Source organism: Aulostomus chinensis, chromosome 16, assembly GCF_037954235.1.
Source record: "Aulostomus chinensis isolate RoL2024-O1b breed Wild chromosome 16, RoL_Achi_v1.0, whole genome shotgun sequence".
Lineage (NCBI taxonomy): Eukaryota > Metazoa > Chordata > Actinopteri > Syngnathiformes > Aulostomidae > Aulostomus > Aulostomus chinensis.
The window spans coordinates 15,518,575-15,534,795 of record NC_141335.1 but is presented as its reverse complement, the minus strand read 5'-3'; the positions used below and the strand labels follow the sequence as shown (position 1 = coordinate 15,534,795).

The 16,221-nt window shown below is 42.5% G+C and overlaps 1 protein-coding gene and 1 long non-coding RNA gene across 8 annotated transcripts in view; one reads left to right on the top strand and one right to left on the bottom strand.

Annotated features, from left to right (window-relative positions):
- LOC147247669 (neurotrypsin) overlaps positions 1-16,221 on the top strand; it is an 86,080-nt gene that overhangs the window by 58,103 nt on the left and 11,756 nt on the right. For 5 of the 7 annotated variants that reach the window (XM_086180017.1, XM_086180019.1, XM_086180018.1 and 2 more), the window contains 9 exons: positions 3,098-3,236; positions 5,945-6,120; positions 6,627-6,774; positions 8,632-8,810; positions 8,963-9,104; positions 9,270-9,484; positions 9,959-10,100; positions 10,635-10,904; positions 11,872-11,994. In XM_086180017.1, coding sequence (XP_086036143.1) covers positions 3,098-3,236; positions 5,945-6,120; positions 6,627-6,774; positions 8,632-8,810; positions 8,963-9,104; positions 9,270-9,484; positions 9,959-10,100; positions 10,635-10,904; positions 11,872-11,994 — 1,534 coding nt within the window. Of the gene's footprint in view, positions 1-3,097; positions 3,237-4,115; positions 4,171-5,944; positions 6,121-6,626; positions 6,775-8,631; positions 8,811-8,962; positions 9,105-9,269; positions 9,485-9,958; positions 10,101-10,634; positions 10,905-11,871; positions 11,995-16,221 lie in introns of those variants that run through there. The other 2 variants (XM_086180024.1, XM_086180020.1) reach the window with 2 other exon arrangements.
- Positions 13,719-14,232, bottom strand: LOC147247670 (uncharacterized). The gene is made up of 3 exons (XR_015109371.1): positions 14,178-14,232; positions 13,938-14,027; positions 13,719-13,853 (listed from the first exon to the last, which is right to left on the bottom strand). It is a non-coding gene; the product is annotated as an uncharacterized LOC147247670 (long non-coding RNA).

Below are 16,221 nucleotides of genomic sequence, written 5' to 3'. Positions count from 1 at the left end.
TCAACAAGCGCATGGCCCAACATAGAAGAGCCAACTCTGGAGGACAGGACTCAGCGGTTTTCCTCCACCTCAAGGAGGAAAGCCACTCCTTCCAGGACGATCATGTCCAAATCCTCGACAGAGAGGACAGATGGTTTGAAAGAGGAGTTAAAGAAGCCATCCACGTCAGGATAGAGAAACCATCTTTGAACAGAGGAGGTGGACTGCGACATTTCCTTTCACCTATTTACAACCAAGTCCTTTCAAAGCTTCCCCAAAGAGCTCAGCTGAAAGACCCATGTGGAACGGCTGATGCCAGCACAGCCCATTAGCATCTGAGTGGTCGGTGAAACTCCCTAACGACCACCCCTGAAACTCCCTGACACCGCACAACGACTGTCGTTTGGGGAGGCCAGGTGAGTCTCGGGAGGGTCGTTTCCACCACAATAGCACTGACCACTCCCACATAGGTTTATAAGCTGGAGTTTCCACACTCTTCACTAGAACTGAAGAAGCCTCTCGGATGAGAGGTGAAACGTCTTCAAGATAAACTTACGTCCAGTTGACCAGATTTTACTTCGCTTCGATCTACTAGATCACTTGGCTCCCAGAATGCAGGTCTGTTAGTGACCCCCAGTATCTCTAAAAACAAACTGGGAGGTAGAGCCTTCAGTTACCGGGCTCCTTTACTGTGGAACCAGCTCCCTCCATGGGTCAGAGAGGCAGACACTAACTACATTTAAGGCTAGACTTAAGACCTTCCTTTATGACAGAGCTTTTAGCTATGACTGGTTCAGGTAGCGCTGAACCATTTTATAGCTATGCTGCTATAGGCTTAGACTGTTGGGGGACACATTTGGTTACATGGAGAGCTCTCCTCTCTTCTCCTCTCCTCACATTTTTGAACTGTCATTGTCATTACCTGTTGCACTTTGTAGTTTGGCTTTGGTGTCTCGCAGTCTCTCTGTGTTTCCACAGATCCACCAGAGCTCCATCTCTAAGCACCAAACACTGCCTGCATCGCCCCTCTACCCCCTTTTTTCCCCTGCTGTTAAACCAGCCTGTGCTCCCCTACCATGAACCAGTCTGCCATCCAGTCCCCCATTAAGCTGGCCCGCTCTCCCTTGCATCCCTTGCCTTCTTCAGCTGTTGTTAACATTTGCATGTTTCTCACATTCTGTATTGTAAACTGTTTTCTTGTCTGTAGCAACATCTACTGCACGTCTGTCCGTCCTGGGTGAGGGATCCCTCCTCTGTTGCTCATCCTGAGGTTTCTCAGATTTTTCCCTGTTAAAAGGGTTTTCTATGGAGTTTTTCTTCAGTCGATGTGAGGGTCTAAGGGCAGAGGATGTTGTTATGATGCCATGTAAAGCCCTTGGAGACAAACTGTAAAAACAGGCTATACAAATAAAATTTTTCCCTGTTAAAAGGGTTTTCTATGGAGCTTTTCCTCAGTCGATGTGAGGGTCTAAGGGCAGAGGATGTTGTTATGATGCCATGTAAAGCCCTTGGGGACAAACTGTAAAAACAGGCTATACAAATAAAATTGCCTTGCCTTGTTGTAACAGTGCTTCTTGGCAATAAATCTTATACCATTGGAAAGCCTGTATATTTCTCTTTTAAATGATATCACATTTGTAAGTTTACATATGGCTCCTTGAAAATCCTGTAGTCTGGATCACAGCGACCAGTCCCACAATAGATTTCTCTTCTGTCCAATATATTGAACATTTGTGTTTAAAAATGATAATGTATCATTATGGGTCTGCTTAGGTTAAGCCACAATAACACTGAACAGCTACCAGAATGTTGAAACATCAGCTTAAGTTACAGTTTTGACATGCTTATGGTTACTATGACTTCCTCATGTTCTCATGTCCAAGTCTTGTTGACAACACACACTTCAAAGATAATCTTGAATTGCCTGCTGCTCTGCAGTGCTCCTCAATCCTACCTCAAAGACTGAAAACAAACAGCCCAATGAGCAAGACCACAAGATCAAGTAGAAAAGCGTGACCCACGCCTAGACTGTCATGATATCAGTTGATAGTGTTGTGCATATATCAGATTTTCAAAGTTACATTTAAACAATCAGTATACATTAATGGTGTCACAACACTTGTGCCTCACAGGATTGTATTTGAATATTTTGCTTCTCACATGAGTCACAAGGGTATGAATAAGTAATCTATCTGAGAGTATTGAACCTTCCCAGAAAAGACTTTTTAGGTTTTCAGTGCTCCTCGGGTTCTGGGATTACAAGACATTTGTTCATATTGCCAGGTAATTAATTCAGAAAGAAATGTTGAGGTACTCAAGAAGAGCAACACAAGAACTGTTTTTTATTCCAATAGCATCCTTTTGACATATTGTTTTAAAACATCTGATAAATCATATGAACCTTGATATTTTTGTGTGAAAAATATCAGCAGTCTCATTTTGTACAACTCACATTTAGCTACTAGTAGTGTCATCCATCTTTCTAAATTTGACATACTGTCACAGTCCCAACTGGTATTTTTTTTTTGCCTTTAAAAATTTGATTAAATTTCAAGGTACTAGGCTGCACGGTGGTGCAGTGGTTAGCACTGTCACCTCACAGCAAGAAGGTTCCGGATTTGAGTCCTGGCTTGGGCACGGGATCTTTCTGTGTGGAGTTTGCATGTTCTCCCCGTGCCTGCGTGGGTTCTCTCCGGGTACTCTGGCTTCCTCCCACCGTCCCATGTATGTTGGCCCTGCGATGGACTGGCGACCTGTCCAGGGTGAACCCCGCCTCTCGCCCGTAGCCGCTGGGATAGGCTCCCGCCCCACCGCGACCCTTAATAGGAATAAGCGGAAGACAATGGATGGATGGATGGATGGATGGATGGATGGATGGATGGATGGATGTAAGGTACAATTTAGGATTATTGCAGGAAATTAGGGTTTTGTTTTTTTTCAATGACCAGGGTGACCAACATGGGGTGTGTTGTTTGTGACAGGGGTAGGGTCTTCTCTAAACTAGCTACTAGTAATTTCACTGATTTTGAAATATTCCAAACTGAAAATGTCATGTTTTTATTTGCATCTCCTGTGGAGTACTGATTGACTGATTGGGAACTGTTATTGTGTCATGCAGGTGCAGCCAGGTTGGTGGGGGGATCATCAGGACACAGTGGACGTCTGGAGGTGTACCTGAATGGCCGATGGGGGACAGTATGTGACACACATTGGACTGAGCGTGATGCCAGCGTCATATGCAGACAGCTAGGACTGGGGTGAGACTGGTTCCAGAGATTTTCTACCACTTCATGCAACTGCTGTTGAAGAGAACTTTGAATGCAGCTTCAATGGTCCTGTCAAAATTAAAATAAAAACCCCAGAGTGTTCATCATCATAGCAGGAGACAAGACATCTTGTTTCTTTATTACAGTATAATAAATGATAGTGATAGTGTAAACATGCATACTGGGGCAATTAGATAATGATAGAAAAAGATAATTCCTCATTCAAATGTTTAAGCCATACTATTACGAAAATGTTTTTAAAATCATTATGTCATGAATCAAAATCATGGAGTTCACTTACTGTTCAGGAGTCCATCTGGATGTTATAATATCATTATGTTACTCTACCTCTGACAAGTTCTTCTTTTTACTTATTAAATAATATCAAGACGACAACCTCAGTTTTGTTGGAAGTGTGTGTGTAGTGACTGCTGTGGTGTCTGGGGCAAATTACAGTCCATGTTCACTCCACCCATTTACATACAAAAACATAAAAGCTAAAATGGTAATTGGTGATGCCTGTAATATTAGACAATATTATCAAAAAGGGTTTTATATCTGTTCCGTAATTCTTCCCATTAATCTTGTTTTGTTTTTCCTTTCACTGCCAAAGTTTGCTTAGAAAGTGTTGCATGCTTTCTTTTGTGCATATGCAATATTTAGAAATGCGACCTCTGGTCTGTCGGTACTGGCCTGCCTCTAACATTCGAAGGGGCCTCCTTATCCATGAGCAGATTTAGCTTTGCTTTTGACTGTTCTTATTGAAGGCATATCCGTAAGGGAGTTCGAAAGTCCTTCATGAAAGTTACCTTTTGTAAAAATAGAATTACCTTCATTGCTTTGAAGAGTTCTCTTATGCATAGGGGTTTTGAAGATTGATGCCAAACCCCGCATTCATCGAGGACTGGGTCACTATCTGAAAATAGTGAGTTATATACTATGAATTTGCTCCTGCTCTTTGGAATGAGTTACAAGGTTAATTGTCACTCAAGGTTTGAGAGACAGTGAGATCGAAAAGTGTCTGTTGGCATGTGTCTGGTTGGATTAGTATGGTATGGATAAATTAGAGGCAGGTGCCTGCTCAGAGTGGTATGCCTCTGGTAAGGGAGTCAGCCTGGACTAGCATACTGCTGATGTCCAGGGACACCTTACTGTATGTGTCACTTGTAGCTGGCAGGTTTACTGTAAGACAGTCGGAGCTGGCCCTGCTCCATATGGGCTAGTTTTACAGTTACTGCCATAAATTTGTATCTGTTTTATCTTTGTTGGCAATGTTATCACAATATAGCGCCGCAAATATCTCACATCTGTTGTCATTTTGACGTGTGCAATATAAACAGCATGGGCATGTATCATGCTTGTCACATTATATTCCTGTTGTCATTGATATATCTTTGCTGATATAATTCCCAAAGTTGATAGCGTTCCTTGGCCAACATTTCTACTCTTAACCTAGCACACAGCCGAGCAAGTCTGGTTAATCGATCACAGACACTTAGTACCAACTTTCCAACAGGGTTCAGAGGGATCCTTAAATGTTTCCAATACATGTTGTCATTACTTCATAAAAATAATTTGTAACTTAATCCAAGTATCACAACATTAGAATAACAAATTGAATAATCTGTTACTTTAGGAGAGTCAAAATATTATGAATATTATCAAAAATACTTTAACTTTTTCTTGTGATTTAGGGCTGAAATGATTCCTTGAGTAACTACAATTCCATTACTAAAATTCCTCATGGCCCTCTTTTAAATCTGAACTGTACTTTGTTTTGCAAGTAGGATGGACACTGAAATTCAGTATTGAATGGCTTAATTATTTAAGACCAGAGTATTGATAAGTTTAAGTTTTGATATAATTTATCCTACGGCTGCAGTGCCTGTCCTCTCTGCATCAATGCAGTTCCTCTATACACTTTCATGCAGTAGCCCCCCCCCCCCCCCACACACACACACACACACACAGGCGCTCATTCTACTCAACAGACCCCAGTTGTCTCTTAAGCCCCAAGATGACAATGCATCATTACCTGGCACATTATCAACATTTTGATTTGCTACTGTGTGAAAAAGAAGTCCAGTCTATTTTATTTATTTTGCACAAAATCACAACAAAAGTTATCTCATGACACACTAAGTAGAGTGGGTCTACCACTACCACCACAGTGATTTAGATCCAACAATTCCCCATGAAGCAAGAGGCTGGGTTCCAGAAGATTTACACTTTTGCAAACAGCAAAACTTACTTTATCTTCTTACAATGCAATGTCTGAACAAACATTACCCTTACCAAAGTCACTAGCAGCACCTGCATTCCCCTATCTAATGCTGTAGATAAGGTACCTCACATGAAAAGACAGTGTATGGTGTGGCTGTTATTGTTTCTATCTAAAAACCATTCTGTCAGTAAGAGCCTTTTGAGCCTGAGTTCGTACATGCCCATGTCGTCCATGTCCTAACATTGTTTAGCAATGAACTGATTCATTTAATTTTTTCCACTTCAGCTTCATATGACTGGATGTGTAGCTTTGATCAGAACTGTGATTTCAATACTTTTCAGTATTTTCAGTTCATATCATGAGGGATTCCATGGGACTTAGCCTTGAGGTTACAAGCCCATGTGTTTAAAAGACATATAGGAGTGAGGGGTTTATCATCATCTCATCTCATCTTGCATCTACACTGTCCCTACAGTGAGATCGGTACACCCCTGCAGCATTCCTACATGTTCCCTGATTCCATTTTCCACTATGAACGTCTGGGTTGCCGTGGTAATGAGAATTCCCTGCTGGAGTGCCGGAGCAGGAAGTTTGTTACCAGTGACTGCATTAATGGCAACGAAGCAGGGCTCATTTGTGCTGCACCTGAAGGTGAGACCAGGGTGTCTGTTTGTTAGTGGGGATCAATTACATCCTTATACAATATAATGCCGGACACATGACAACATGAAATATAGTCAATGATATAGTATTGTGCTACACAGGATCAAAGTTTCAAGCCTTCTGCTGCACACATCAGTAATTATTAAGCACTTAAGTCTCAGTCCATCCACAACACAGGTCCCCCGTATCAATATTACATCACTTTGGTGCAAAAGTTTCTGATCAGAGGTAAAAGGTAGCAAAGATGCACTTTGTGACAGAGTGCTATGGAGCCTTGAAGGTAGTGATAGTTGTTATGGTAGTCATGCCTTTTATAATGATCATGTCTGCTGAAACATGAGATCAGTCCCTGCTTGAAATTAATCTGTGTAGCACTGATCAGTTTCTCAGTGGTACATGTAGTATTCTTCAAGCCTCTATGGAAATCCTAAAATAAATGAAGTATAATCCTAAATAAATTGATATGTTTTGCTGAAAAACCTCTTGTTTCTCAGGCATAGGTATCCCTTTGAGACTGGTGGGAGGCCTGGAAGATTTTGAGGGCCGTGTCGAGGTGTACCATGATGGCAAATGGGGAACTGTTTGTGATGATCAATGGGACAATACTAATGCTGAGGTGGTGTGTCGACAGTTGGGCCTGGGGTAAGAAACAGCTACTGCTACGCAAATGCTCCCTGCTCTTCCATAATATCAACCTTATCTATATAAATGCATTAAACTTGAATATATAATTGTAGGCAGTGTACCCACATACATCTGCTACTGATAGAGAATCCAAGATTCCATCTATCAGAGTTCTATCCTATTATATTCTACAAGAGAATTATAGAAAAATATCATAATATTGCACCTCTGTGATCTCACATCTGTTTGTTTGTGAGAAAGGAAGACAACTCAAAAACATGTCAGCAGATTTGCTGTAAGAAAGACTGGACAAGATCAGTTCTGCCAACATGCCCTCCAGTGGTATAATTAGATATACTGTACTGTAGTAGATGGTATATAATGTCTGCTGTAGAATCTTGATAAGTACAGCTGGTAAAAATAGGTGAATCAAATACATTTACCAATTTGATTTGCAGTAACAATGGTTAATCACTGAAGTAAGGTAGACATAGCAGTTCAACTGCGAAGGTGATCTGCAAGCAGTGATGTGGAGTTACCACAGCAATTGATCTGTACATGTTAAAAGTTAAAGTCATGGGACTAATAGAAGAATATCTAATGTAATATCTAACACACACAAAATGTTGATATTGTCGGTCACATCTCTGTTCCTTGTTATCTTTTATGCTCAGAAAAAGAGTCGACTTCCGCATAACCTGCTCCCTCACAGTTTCCAAATACAAATTCAACTAATGACACACACTTAAAAGACGTTGAGAGAACTTGAGTGCAGGGAAGGATTTTTGGGGGGGGTATGAGACACAAGGAACAGGGCTGTGACTGACAAAGACTAATCACCAGACAAGACACAGGTTATTCCCTGAAAAAAGGCAGCAAACAGACAAAGACAGGAATTGTAAGGCCGACAAAAAAACAGGAGGGAAGTGATACAAAATAAAACAGGAACTGACAAGAGCAAACTAAAACATAAGGAAAAACACAAACTACAAACCCACGAAGGAAAAACAGGAAACACAGCTAAGATGGGATCTACAAAACTAATTTTCAAAAAAACTAATTTAGTCCATGATATTATGAACTAAAGATACAACACAGGGGGCTGCACGGTGGTGCAGTGGTTAGCACTGTGGCCTCACAGCAAGAAGGTTCCGGGTTCGAGTCCGGGCACAGGATCTTTCTGTGTGGAGTTTGCATGTTCTCCCCGTGCCTGCGTGGGTTCTCTCTGGTACTCCGGCTTCTTCCCACCATCCAAAGACATGCAACTGGGGACTAGGACTAATTGGATACTCTAAATTGACCGAAGGTATGAATGTGAGTGTGAATAGTTGTTTGTCTCTCTATGTTGGCCCTGTGATGGACTGGCGACCTGTCCAGGGTGTACCCCGCCTCTCGCCCATTGACACTGGGATAGGCTCCAGCCCCCCGCAACCCTTAATGTAGGAATAAGCGGAAGACAATGGATGGGATGGATGGATACAACACAGAGAGTCAATGACTTAGGGTTTACACAATCAGATCATGACAGACTTAGACTAAAGAAAAGCTTGAATTTGTGGTTGATCATGTTGAAATGCATATGTCAACATTGACAAAACTGTTGTTTAAAATTAATAGTAAGTGGTGGAGAAGTTGTCAAAAAAAATTGGTTTCATAATGTCATACCGCTATTCGAACAACCATATGCTGCTGTACTGCTTCACACATGTTGTCACAAATGGCAGACATAATTGTTGCATTGAAAATTACAGTGCCTAAATCCTGAAATGTATTCAAAAATACAGTATATTCTACATTTCCTTAATATAAACGCATACAGTAGACTATTGTAACCCAAGATTAAGCTTAAAGCTTGTGTTACTTTGTGATCTTCAGGGGTGTGGCCAAGGCATGGAAAGGGGCTCACTTTGGCCGGGGATCTGGTCCCATCTTCCTGGATGAGGTTCAGTGTACAGGCAATGAGCTCTCTTTGGAAGAGTGTCCTCATATGACCTGGGAACAACACACTTGTGACCACACAGAGGACGCTGGGGTCTCTTGCAACCCATACACAGGTACCAGATAGTCAATGAGTTCATCCAAAGCAGGGTGTGCTGTGTGTCCAATTCTTTTAAGATGCCTCATAATTAGATATGTGATACTGAGATGTAGCATGTAATTACCTTTTAAGCCTACCGTATTAAGTTTTGATATCTTTGTTTCTTAGATGGTGCACTTCGTCTGGTGGGGGCAGATGGCCCCTGGCAAGGCCGTGTAGAGATTTATTTTCAAGGAGAATGGGGCACTATATGTGATGACAACTGGACTGAAGTCAATGCCCAAGTAGTGTGTAGACAGCTGGGCTACAGGTCAGTTAGTGTGTCAGTGCCTTGCCATTTAACCATGTCCAAAATGTAGACCTCATGTGTCTGCAGGTTATGTGTGTGATAATATCCTGAGGTGATACTGAAAGATGATATTGTTAGGCGATATCTTGACATAGTATTCTGATATGATGCCTATGATGTATGCAGGGGAACAGCCAAGGTTGCTCCTGATGGAGTCTATGAAGAAGGCCATGGGTTGATCCTGCTAGATGAGGTACAGTGTGTGGGAGCAGAGGTCTCCCTCCTGGCCTGCGCCCACTCAGGGTGGGGTCAACATGATTGCTCCCACAGTGAAGATGTTGGTGTCCACTGTGAGAGGGAAGGTCATAGTTATGACACATCAGGCCCACTATCTCCAAGTGGTGAGTTCACTAGTGGATGGTATCTTAAAAAGAAGGCATAGGGATACTTGTCCCATTTTAACTTTCCTTAAAACACAGTCTTACATTGTTACTGGATAGTTAGCCAGCTGCACGACATCTCACAATATAACACTGCAGGTACCTCTCATGAACCAGTATTCAAGAAATAAGCACATTTTGACAGTGGTGGCTTAAAGGATATAAACTGATAAACACTTAAGAGGGTGTATAACATTTTCTAATCAAACTGAGATTTATTTAAAAAAAAAACTCCACAGAAGCTCTTGCCCATGAGTATGCACATTTTGGAGACAAGGGCAACTGGCGATGCTGATGGGGAGGTTGTGAATGATAACATTTTGCATAATGATTAATTACACTCATTAGATTTTAATCAACATCAAATGCACTTATCAAAAGGTGTGATGAATTAAAGAGATGTTGCCATTGTAATCCTACAATGTTTGTTCACAGGCCCTCTGGTGCGCTTGGTTGCGGGAGAGAGCAGAAAGGAGGGCAGAGTGGAGGTCTTCATGAAGGGCCACTGGGGAAGCGTGTGCGATGATGGCTGGAATGATGTCAATGCAGTTGTAGTGTGCAGACAGCTGGGATTCACGTTAGTATGATGACCCTCTGTAAAGGGTGGGCCTAAGGAAGTTTATGGAAGTGCACAGTTTTAGGAACCATAAGGGGTTTACAAAACCAATACAGAACATCCTCTGAGACTTTCTCTTTTTTTCACTGATCTGAATAGTAGGTGGAGATTTTGACACCACATAAACTATCAATGCTAAAAATATTTTAGAAAAATAAAAGAAAGAATTAAAAGAATAAAAAAAACATGAAGAATGCAGAGGCCAAAATGAATAAGCTGGTTACAGAAAAATGATATTCTTATGGAACTCTCTGGTAGGGCAAGAAGAAAATATTTATTAATATCAGACGTATTCCAGTGGTTTTAGTATTTCTAAGTTACACCTCACAACCTCTGTCAGAAATAAGTTTTTCATACTTTTTTTATAAAGTATCCTAAGAACCCTGATGACTGCAGAATTATTCTTGTTTGTACAGTTTTAATACAGTCTATTAAAAACCATCTACATATTAATAGAAAATGAAACAGCAGTTGTTTTTTCTACTGTCTAACCAGTGGTGTGGCTAAAGCTCGATCCATGGCATACTTCGGTGAGGGTCGAGGTCCCATCCACCTGGATGATGTCCGCTGCTTAGGCACTGAATCAACTTTAGGCCAGTGTACAGCCAAAGGTCAAGATGACCATGATTGCCACCACAGCGAAGATGCAGGAGTGATCTGTGATTACACCCTGGACCCCGTGGTAGATGGCACCATGGCCTGCGGCCTGACACGCAATAATCAGCGCCGCCGACGCAGGATCATTGGAGGAAATAAGTCATTGAGGTTGGCATGACATACACTCACATGTATGTAAGCTGAGCAGTGTTAACAACAGGGAACACATGAACACTTAAACTCTTAATTTTGCATGCGTGAATGTGATCATTCTTTGCACCAGGCCAGAGGTCAGTTACTCATATCATATTGAAGTTAACCAACCCAAAGTGACTGTATTAAACTATTAACTTTTAGATGCTCAAAAATTTAGGAAAATTATTCAATATGCAAGAAGACCAAATGTTGCACTTCTGGAGCACCCTCAGTAGAGGATAGAACAAAACTACTCAGTGTTCTTAGTGATCCTGCTTGGCTGAAATAGTTCCATTTGGCATGATGATGTTAAATGTTTCAAGGAAACATTTTGGTGACATGCCTACTCTTTGGGGTCAAAAGCAAGTACCACAATGTAAATCATTACATATTAATGAGAAGACTCCATTGTGATAGTTTAAAAACTGAGCCCAATTTCCTCACTGTTTGTCTGAAAGAGATAATGGAAGACATCTGAACATGATCTGCACTTTTTCAGTTGGTAAATGTGTTTCATAAATACACAACATTTAAGTCAAGGAACTTCTTAAGGTATATTTTTTGGAAAAAAAAAGCAACCTTGCCTTTTTAAGGGTTTCCACCAACACATCTATCAAACAGACTATTCTGGAGTGCAAAAGATTATGTTTTCCTGTTCCATTGAGACACACAGATACACACACACACACACACACACACACACACACATACACTTTTGTTTGATGCAAACCATTTTGATACAACATCTGCATGGTCTGAAAAACATACATCACACAAGCACACATTCCATTGTTTTGTCTCAGGACAAACATTATTAGATATAGTCCAATGTTGAGTAAGAACACCATAAGGGGTTACTGCACAACTCTGTGTGTGTGTGTGTGTGTGTGTGTGTGTGTGTGTGTGTGTGTGTGTGTGTGTGTGTGTGTGTGTATGCCAGGGGTGAGTGGCCTTGGCAGGTGTCTCTATGGCTCAGGTCTCATGCCAAAGGCAGTCATCCTCTGTGTGGAGCATCCCTCATCAACCCCTGCTGGGTTCTCACAGCTGCCCACTGCTTCAAGAGGTAGTAGACAGTACCCACTGGTGGTCACCTGTTACCATGACAACATTACACACATCACAGCACATAAACATGACAACACATTACACAGATAGAAACAGAACTCTTCCCCCTTAACAATGTTTTTTCTGTAGTAAATAGGAAAAATCCTGAAAAATCATTGTCAAAAATGGTCTTAGATGGTGTTAAAAGTCCTTTTTTCCATTTACAAATATGTGCCATGTTTTTTCTTTATTGCTCTTGTGTACTGTAGTGCACTTGTGAAACATTCTCCCATTCCCACAATCCTCTACAGTTAAACTTCTTCCCCAACTCACTTACTTTTAATGGAACTAGTCATATTACTATTGTGCCCATTTTGCTGGTTGTCAACAATGGCAAAATTCTTCATACTTGAAAATTCTTGTGTCATTTTGGAATGCTATGAATGTTTCCAATCTTACCATAACAAAATGACGATAAACTGAATTTTTACATTTCTTGTATACATGTATAAATTGTTGTATGTCAATTTTGTTACATTTGCGCCACGTCTGGCAAAGTAAGTTATGACAGTGTTCACTGAGTTTTACATCAGTTTCTGGAAAGCAAGTGACTAAGGAGTAGTGGCTGTTGCTGTGGTGTGTTCCAGCATACAATCAACATTTAAGTACATGCTGTATCGCAGTGTAATTATTGTAATTATAACATTGCCAATTAAAATAGATTTTCCATTCTCACCTTCCCCTCTTTTTCACCCTGCCTTGTAACAAACTACGAGTTCTATGGATCTACTGGCAATCATTTGAAACTTTGATAGTGGCTGTCAGGTTAATGGATGCCAGGGATGAATGAAAGAACCATCAGTCACAATCTTGGCAGCAAAGGACAATTTTTCAGTCTCACTGACCCATACCCATGCATGCTGAATGGGACAAGGGTACCCCCAAAAGTTCACTCTCCAAGTATCCTACCATGGAGCCAATCTTGTGTGTTTTGCACCCTGGGCTTTTCCTTCACCATTTTGTCCATTAGCTCAACTCATTCAAGTTCAATGGCTTGGGCTACCTCACTGCCTTTAACCACAAGCCCATAATTCAACTTGTGGTACATCCTACACATCCAGCCCTTGCACCACCTGCCCCTTGCTCCGCAGGGTGAAGTAACTGTACCAGACTACACAACTAAACTATATAAATTCCTGAAGGCAGGCATAATTGTGCGGGTGGCTGCATCCCCCTGGTTTTCCAACCTTGTTGTGGAAAGGAAAATGACAGGGCCTGAAGTCACTGTAGTGACCTCTGGTGAACAATGCTATTATCTCTGTGCCTCTGACTTCAAAACTTGACAATCGTCAGGGATACCTGCAGGTCCTGCTGGATGCTGACAGCCATAACCCTCATGGCTTTTGTCTCTCACATCAGGTTTTCCTTGTTCCCCACATGCAGTTTCAGTTCCAACCCAGCTTCTTCCCAAAGATTATGAACACAATCCTCTCTGGCAACCCTGGGGTGGTCATCAGTCTGGACAAAATATTGGTGAATGTTGCAACACGAGCTCTCTCTCTCACGCAGTCGCCAGACCCAGGCGGGCTGATCTGGGTTCCTTTCGTAGAACTCACGAATCGTCTGAGGGTCCACAATATGCCGGGACGGCACCCATGACCTGTCTTCTGGGCCGTATCCCTCCTAGTCCACAAGGTACTGGACCCCTCTACTTCTCCTGGACCGGATGAGTCGTCGCCTCCCTCGACGATCACCGATGGAGGCGGACGGGGTGGGGCCAGGGGACTCTTGTGGACCGGTTTCACCCTTGACACGTGGAAAGTGGGATGCACTCTCATCGACCGTGGGAGGTGTAGTCTCACCACCACCTATTACCTTCTGGATAGGAAAAGGACCCACAAATTTCGGAGCTAGTTTTGTTGACTCCACCCAGAGCGGGAGGTCCCAGGTGGAGAGCCATACCTTCTGCCCTTTCCGGTAGGCTGGAGCGGTGGTGTACCTGTCCACAGATCGCAGGAGATCCAGATTACCCGGGCCTGTGCCCACGTCTACCTACAATGAAAACATAAGCATATGCAGAAGGACAGGTGACCTCGGTGTTGAGTGCCAGGAACAGAGGTGGTTGGTAGCCATATACACACTTGGAAAGGGGATAGCCCGGTAGCTGAGCTAATCAATGAATTGTGCGCATACTCCACCCACATCAGATGTGAAGACCAAGATGCTGATCCCAGGAAACCATGCACCTGAGGGCCACCTCCATGTCCTGATTCTTCCTTTCCGTCTGACCATTGGACTGTGGATGGAAGCCAGATGACAAAAGACAAGTTAGTAACATTTGCTAGAGACACTGGTGATATACTATAAAGGAGACGACTCGAGAGGCCTTGAGACTGCTATACCACAAGGGATATGCTGGTAGACTCTGGCACCTTGGAGGAGTCTCTGCAGCCTACTTGAAGGCGCTTGATTGCAAAGCAGAGACAGGTGTGATCGGCCTTCCTCAGCGCCAAATGGGATCGGCCTTCCTCAGCGCCAAATGGGAAGGGTGAGCCTCAGGGGAAAAACACAGGTAAGTGAGCTGTAACCAACACAACACAGGAACAGGAACTACCAAAAAAGTCACAGGACTGATAACGCCACAGTATCCCCCCCCCCCCCCCCCCCCAATGGACGCCACCTGGCGGTCCCAAATCAGCGATTCATCCAAAAATCAGCCTCCTCAAAATCTAGGCCCAGGCCTTGGCCCACCCAGTCTACTTGGAGCTGGAAGCCCTTCCCCTTGGGCACACATCCAGGATCTTGGACATGGTGATGGCTGGGTGTTCATTGATGATAGGGGGGGTGGAGGGGCAGCCAATATTTATTTATTAGATGATCTGTTGCCAACAACGCCACCCCAGAAATTTCACCTGGAGAGTAGATTAACCCTTCAAACAATTGTAAGCACACAAGTGTGTCACTCCTGAAATCTTGAGGTCCAGTGTACAATTTCATCATTTTTATTTACAATACGTTATTTTAAAACACTAAAAAACTAAAATAACCCGCAAAATCAAACCACCCACAACAAAGAAACACAATTAAACTAAAGTAATCAGAAATATGTCCACACTGACAGACCCTGAATAAGCATGCACAGCAGACAAAAAAATGACTAGCAAAAAATAATTAAACCCAAAAACGTGCTAAACAACCCACACAAAACAAAAATATCAAAATTAGTATAATCCCAATGAAATATGCAACCCGTTATGGCTGGATTCCAGCAGAGTGAAATCAATGGCCAAGATTTCATTGGGACATGAGGCCAACAAATGCCATATGAAACTAAGTGCAGGTATATGTGTGTGTCCTTAACAACCTCCTCCGGGAAGACAGGTTCAGCTGGTTGAAGTGCCGGGAGGTCAGAAGGTGCGTGATGGGACAAAGAAGCAACAACAGCTTGATTGGCGGAAGTTTTTTCACACTGCAGGACCTGCGGCAAAGGCTTGGGGAACGAGATACCAGGAACTTAGAATCGCTTCTACGTCCTGTGGCCCCGGAGACTGCTTTCGAGATAAAGCATCAGCATTGTTGTTGCTCTTCCCACAGTGGTACTTTATCTCAAAATCAAAAGCTGCTGGACTTCCAGGATGGCATAGGAGCAAACGGCAGCTCCCAGACAGCTTAATTCCCCCCCCCCCCAAAATACTGGATTATCAGGCAGAAAATGTATCAATGTAGCATTTAAGGGGGAAAGAAAAGACAGACTAGAAAGAATTCACAACAAAACCCAAGAATAGATGATAATTTGCAAATGGAAACTGAGGATACAGCTAATGTTAGCATACTAGCTGAGCAAGAGACTATGGAGGCTATTCAAACCAAGATAATTGCCGAGATACAGGCGGTCCTTGTGGCTGTGAAAAAAGAACTGAATGAGGCAATAGGGACACTCAAAAGCAAGCTGGTGGACTTCCAAGTAGAAATATGTACAAAACTAAACGGTATTTCATCTGAGTTAAAGGAAATTACAGATAGAGCTGAGGCAATGGAGCAGAGAGTGGCTGATGTGGAGGAAAGTCACGCAGAGATGTTAAGAGACCCCTTTCGGTATTCAGTGCTGCCACCAATTACTGGGACCCAGACTGCCACAAGATTCCAACCCTAGGTCCGTTTATTTCTTGGAGTATACAACTAAGAGCAGGTGCTTTGCTCCGCTTGGAAAAAGAAGGAGATTCACTACAATGGAAGACGAGTGTTT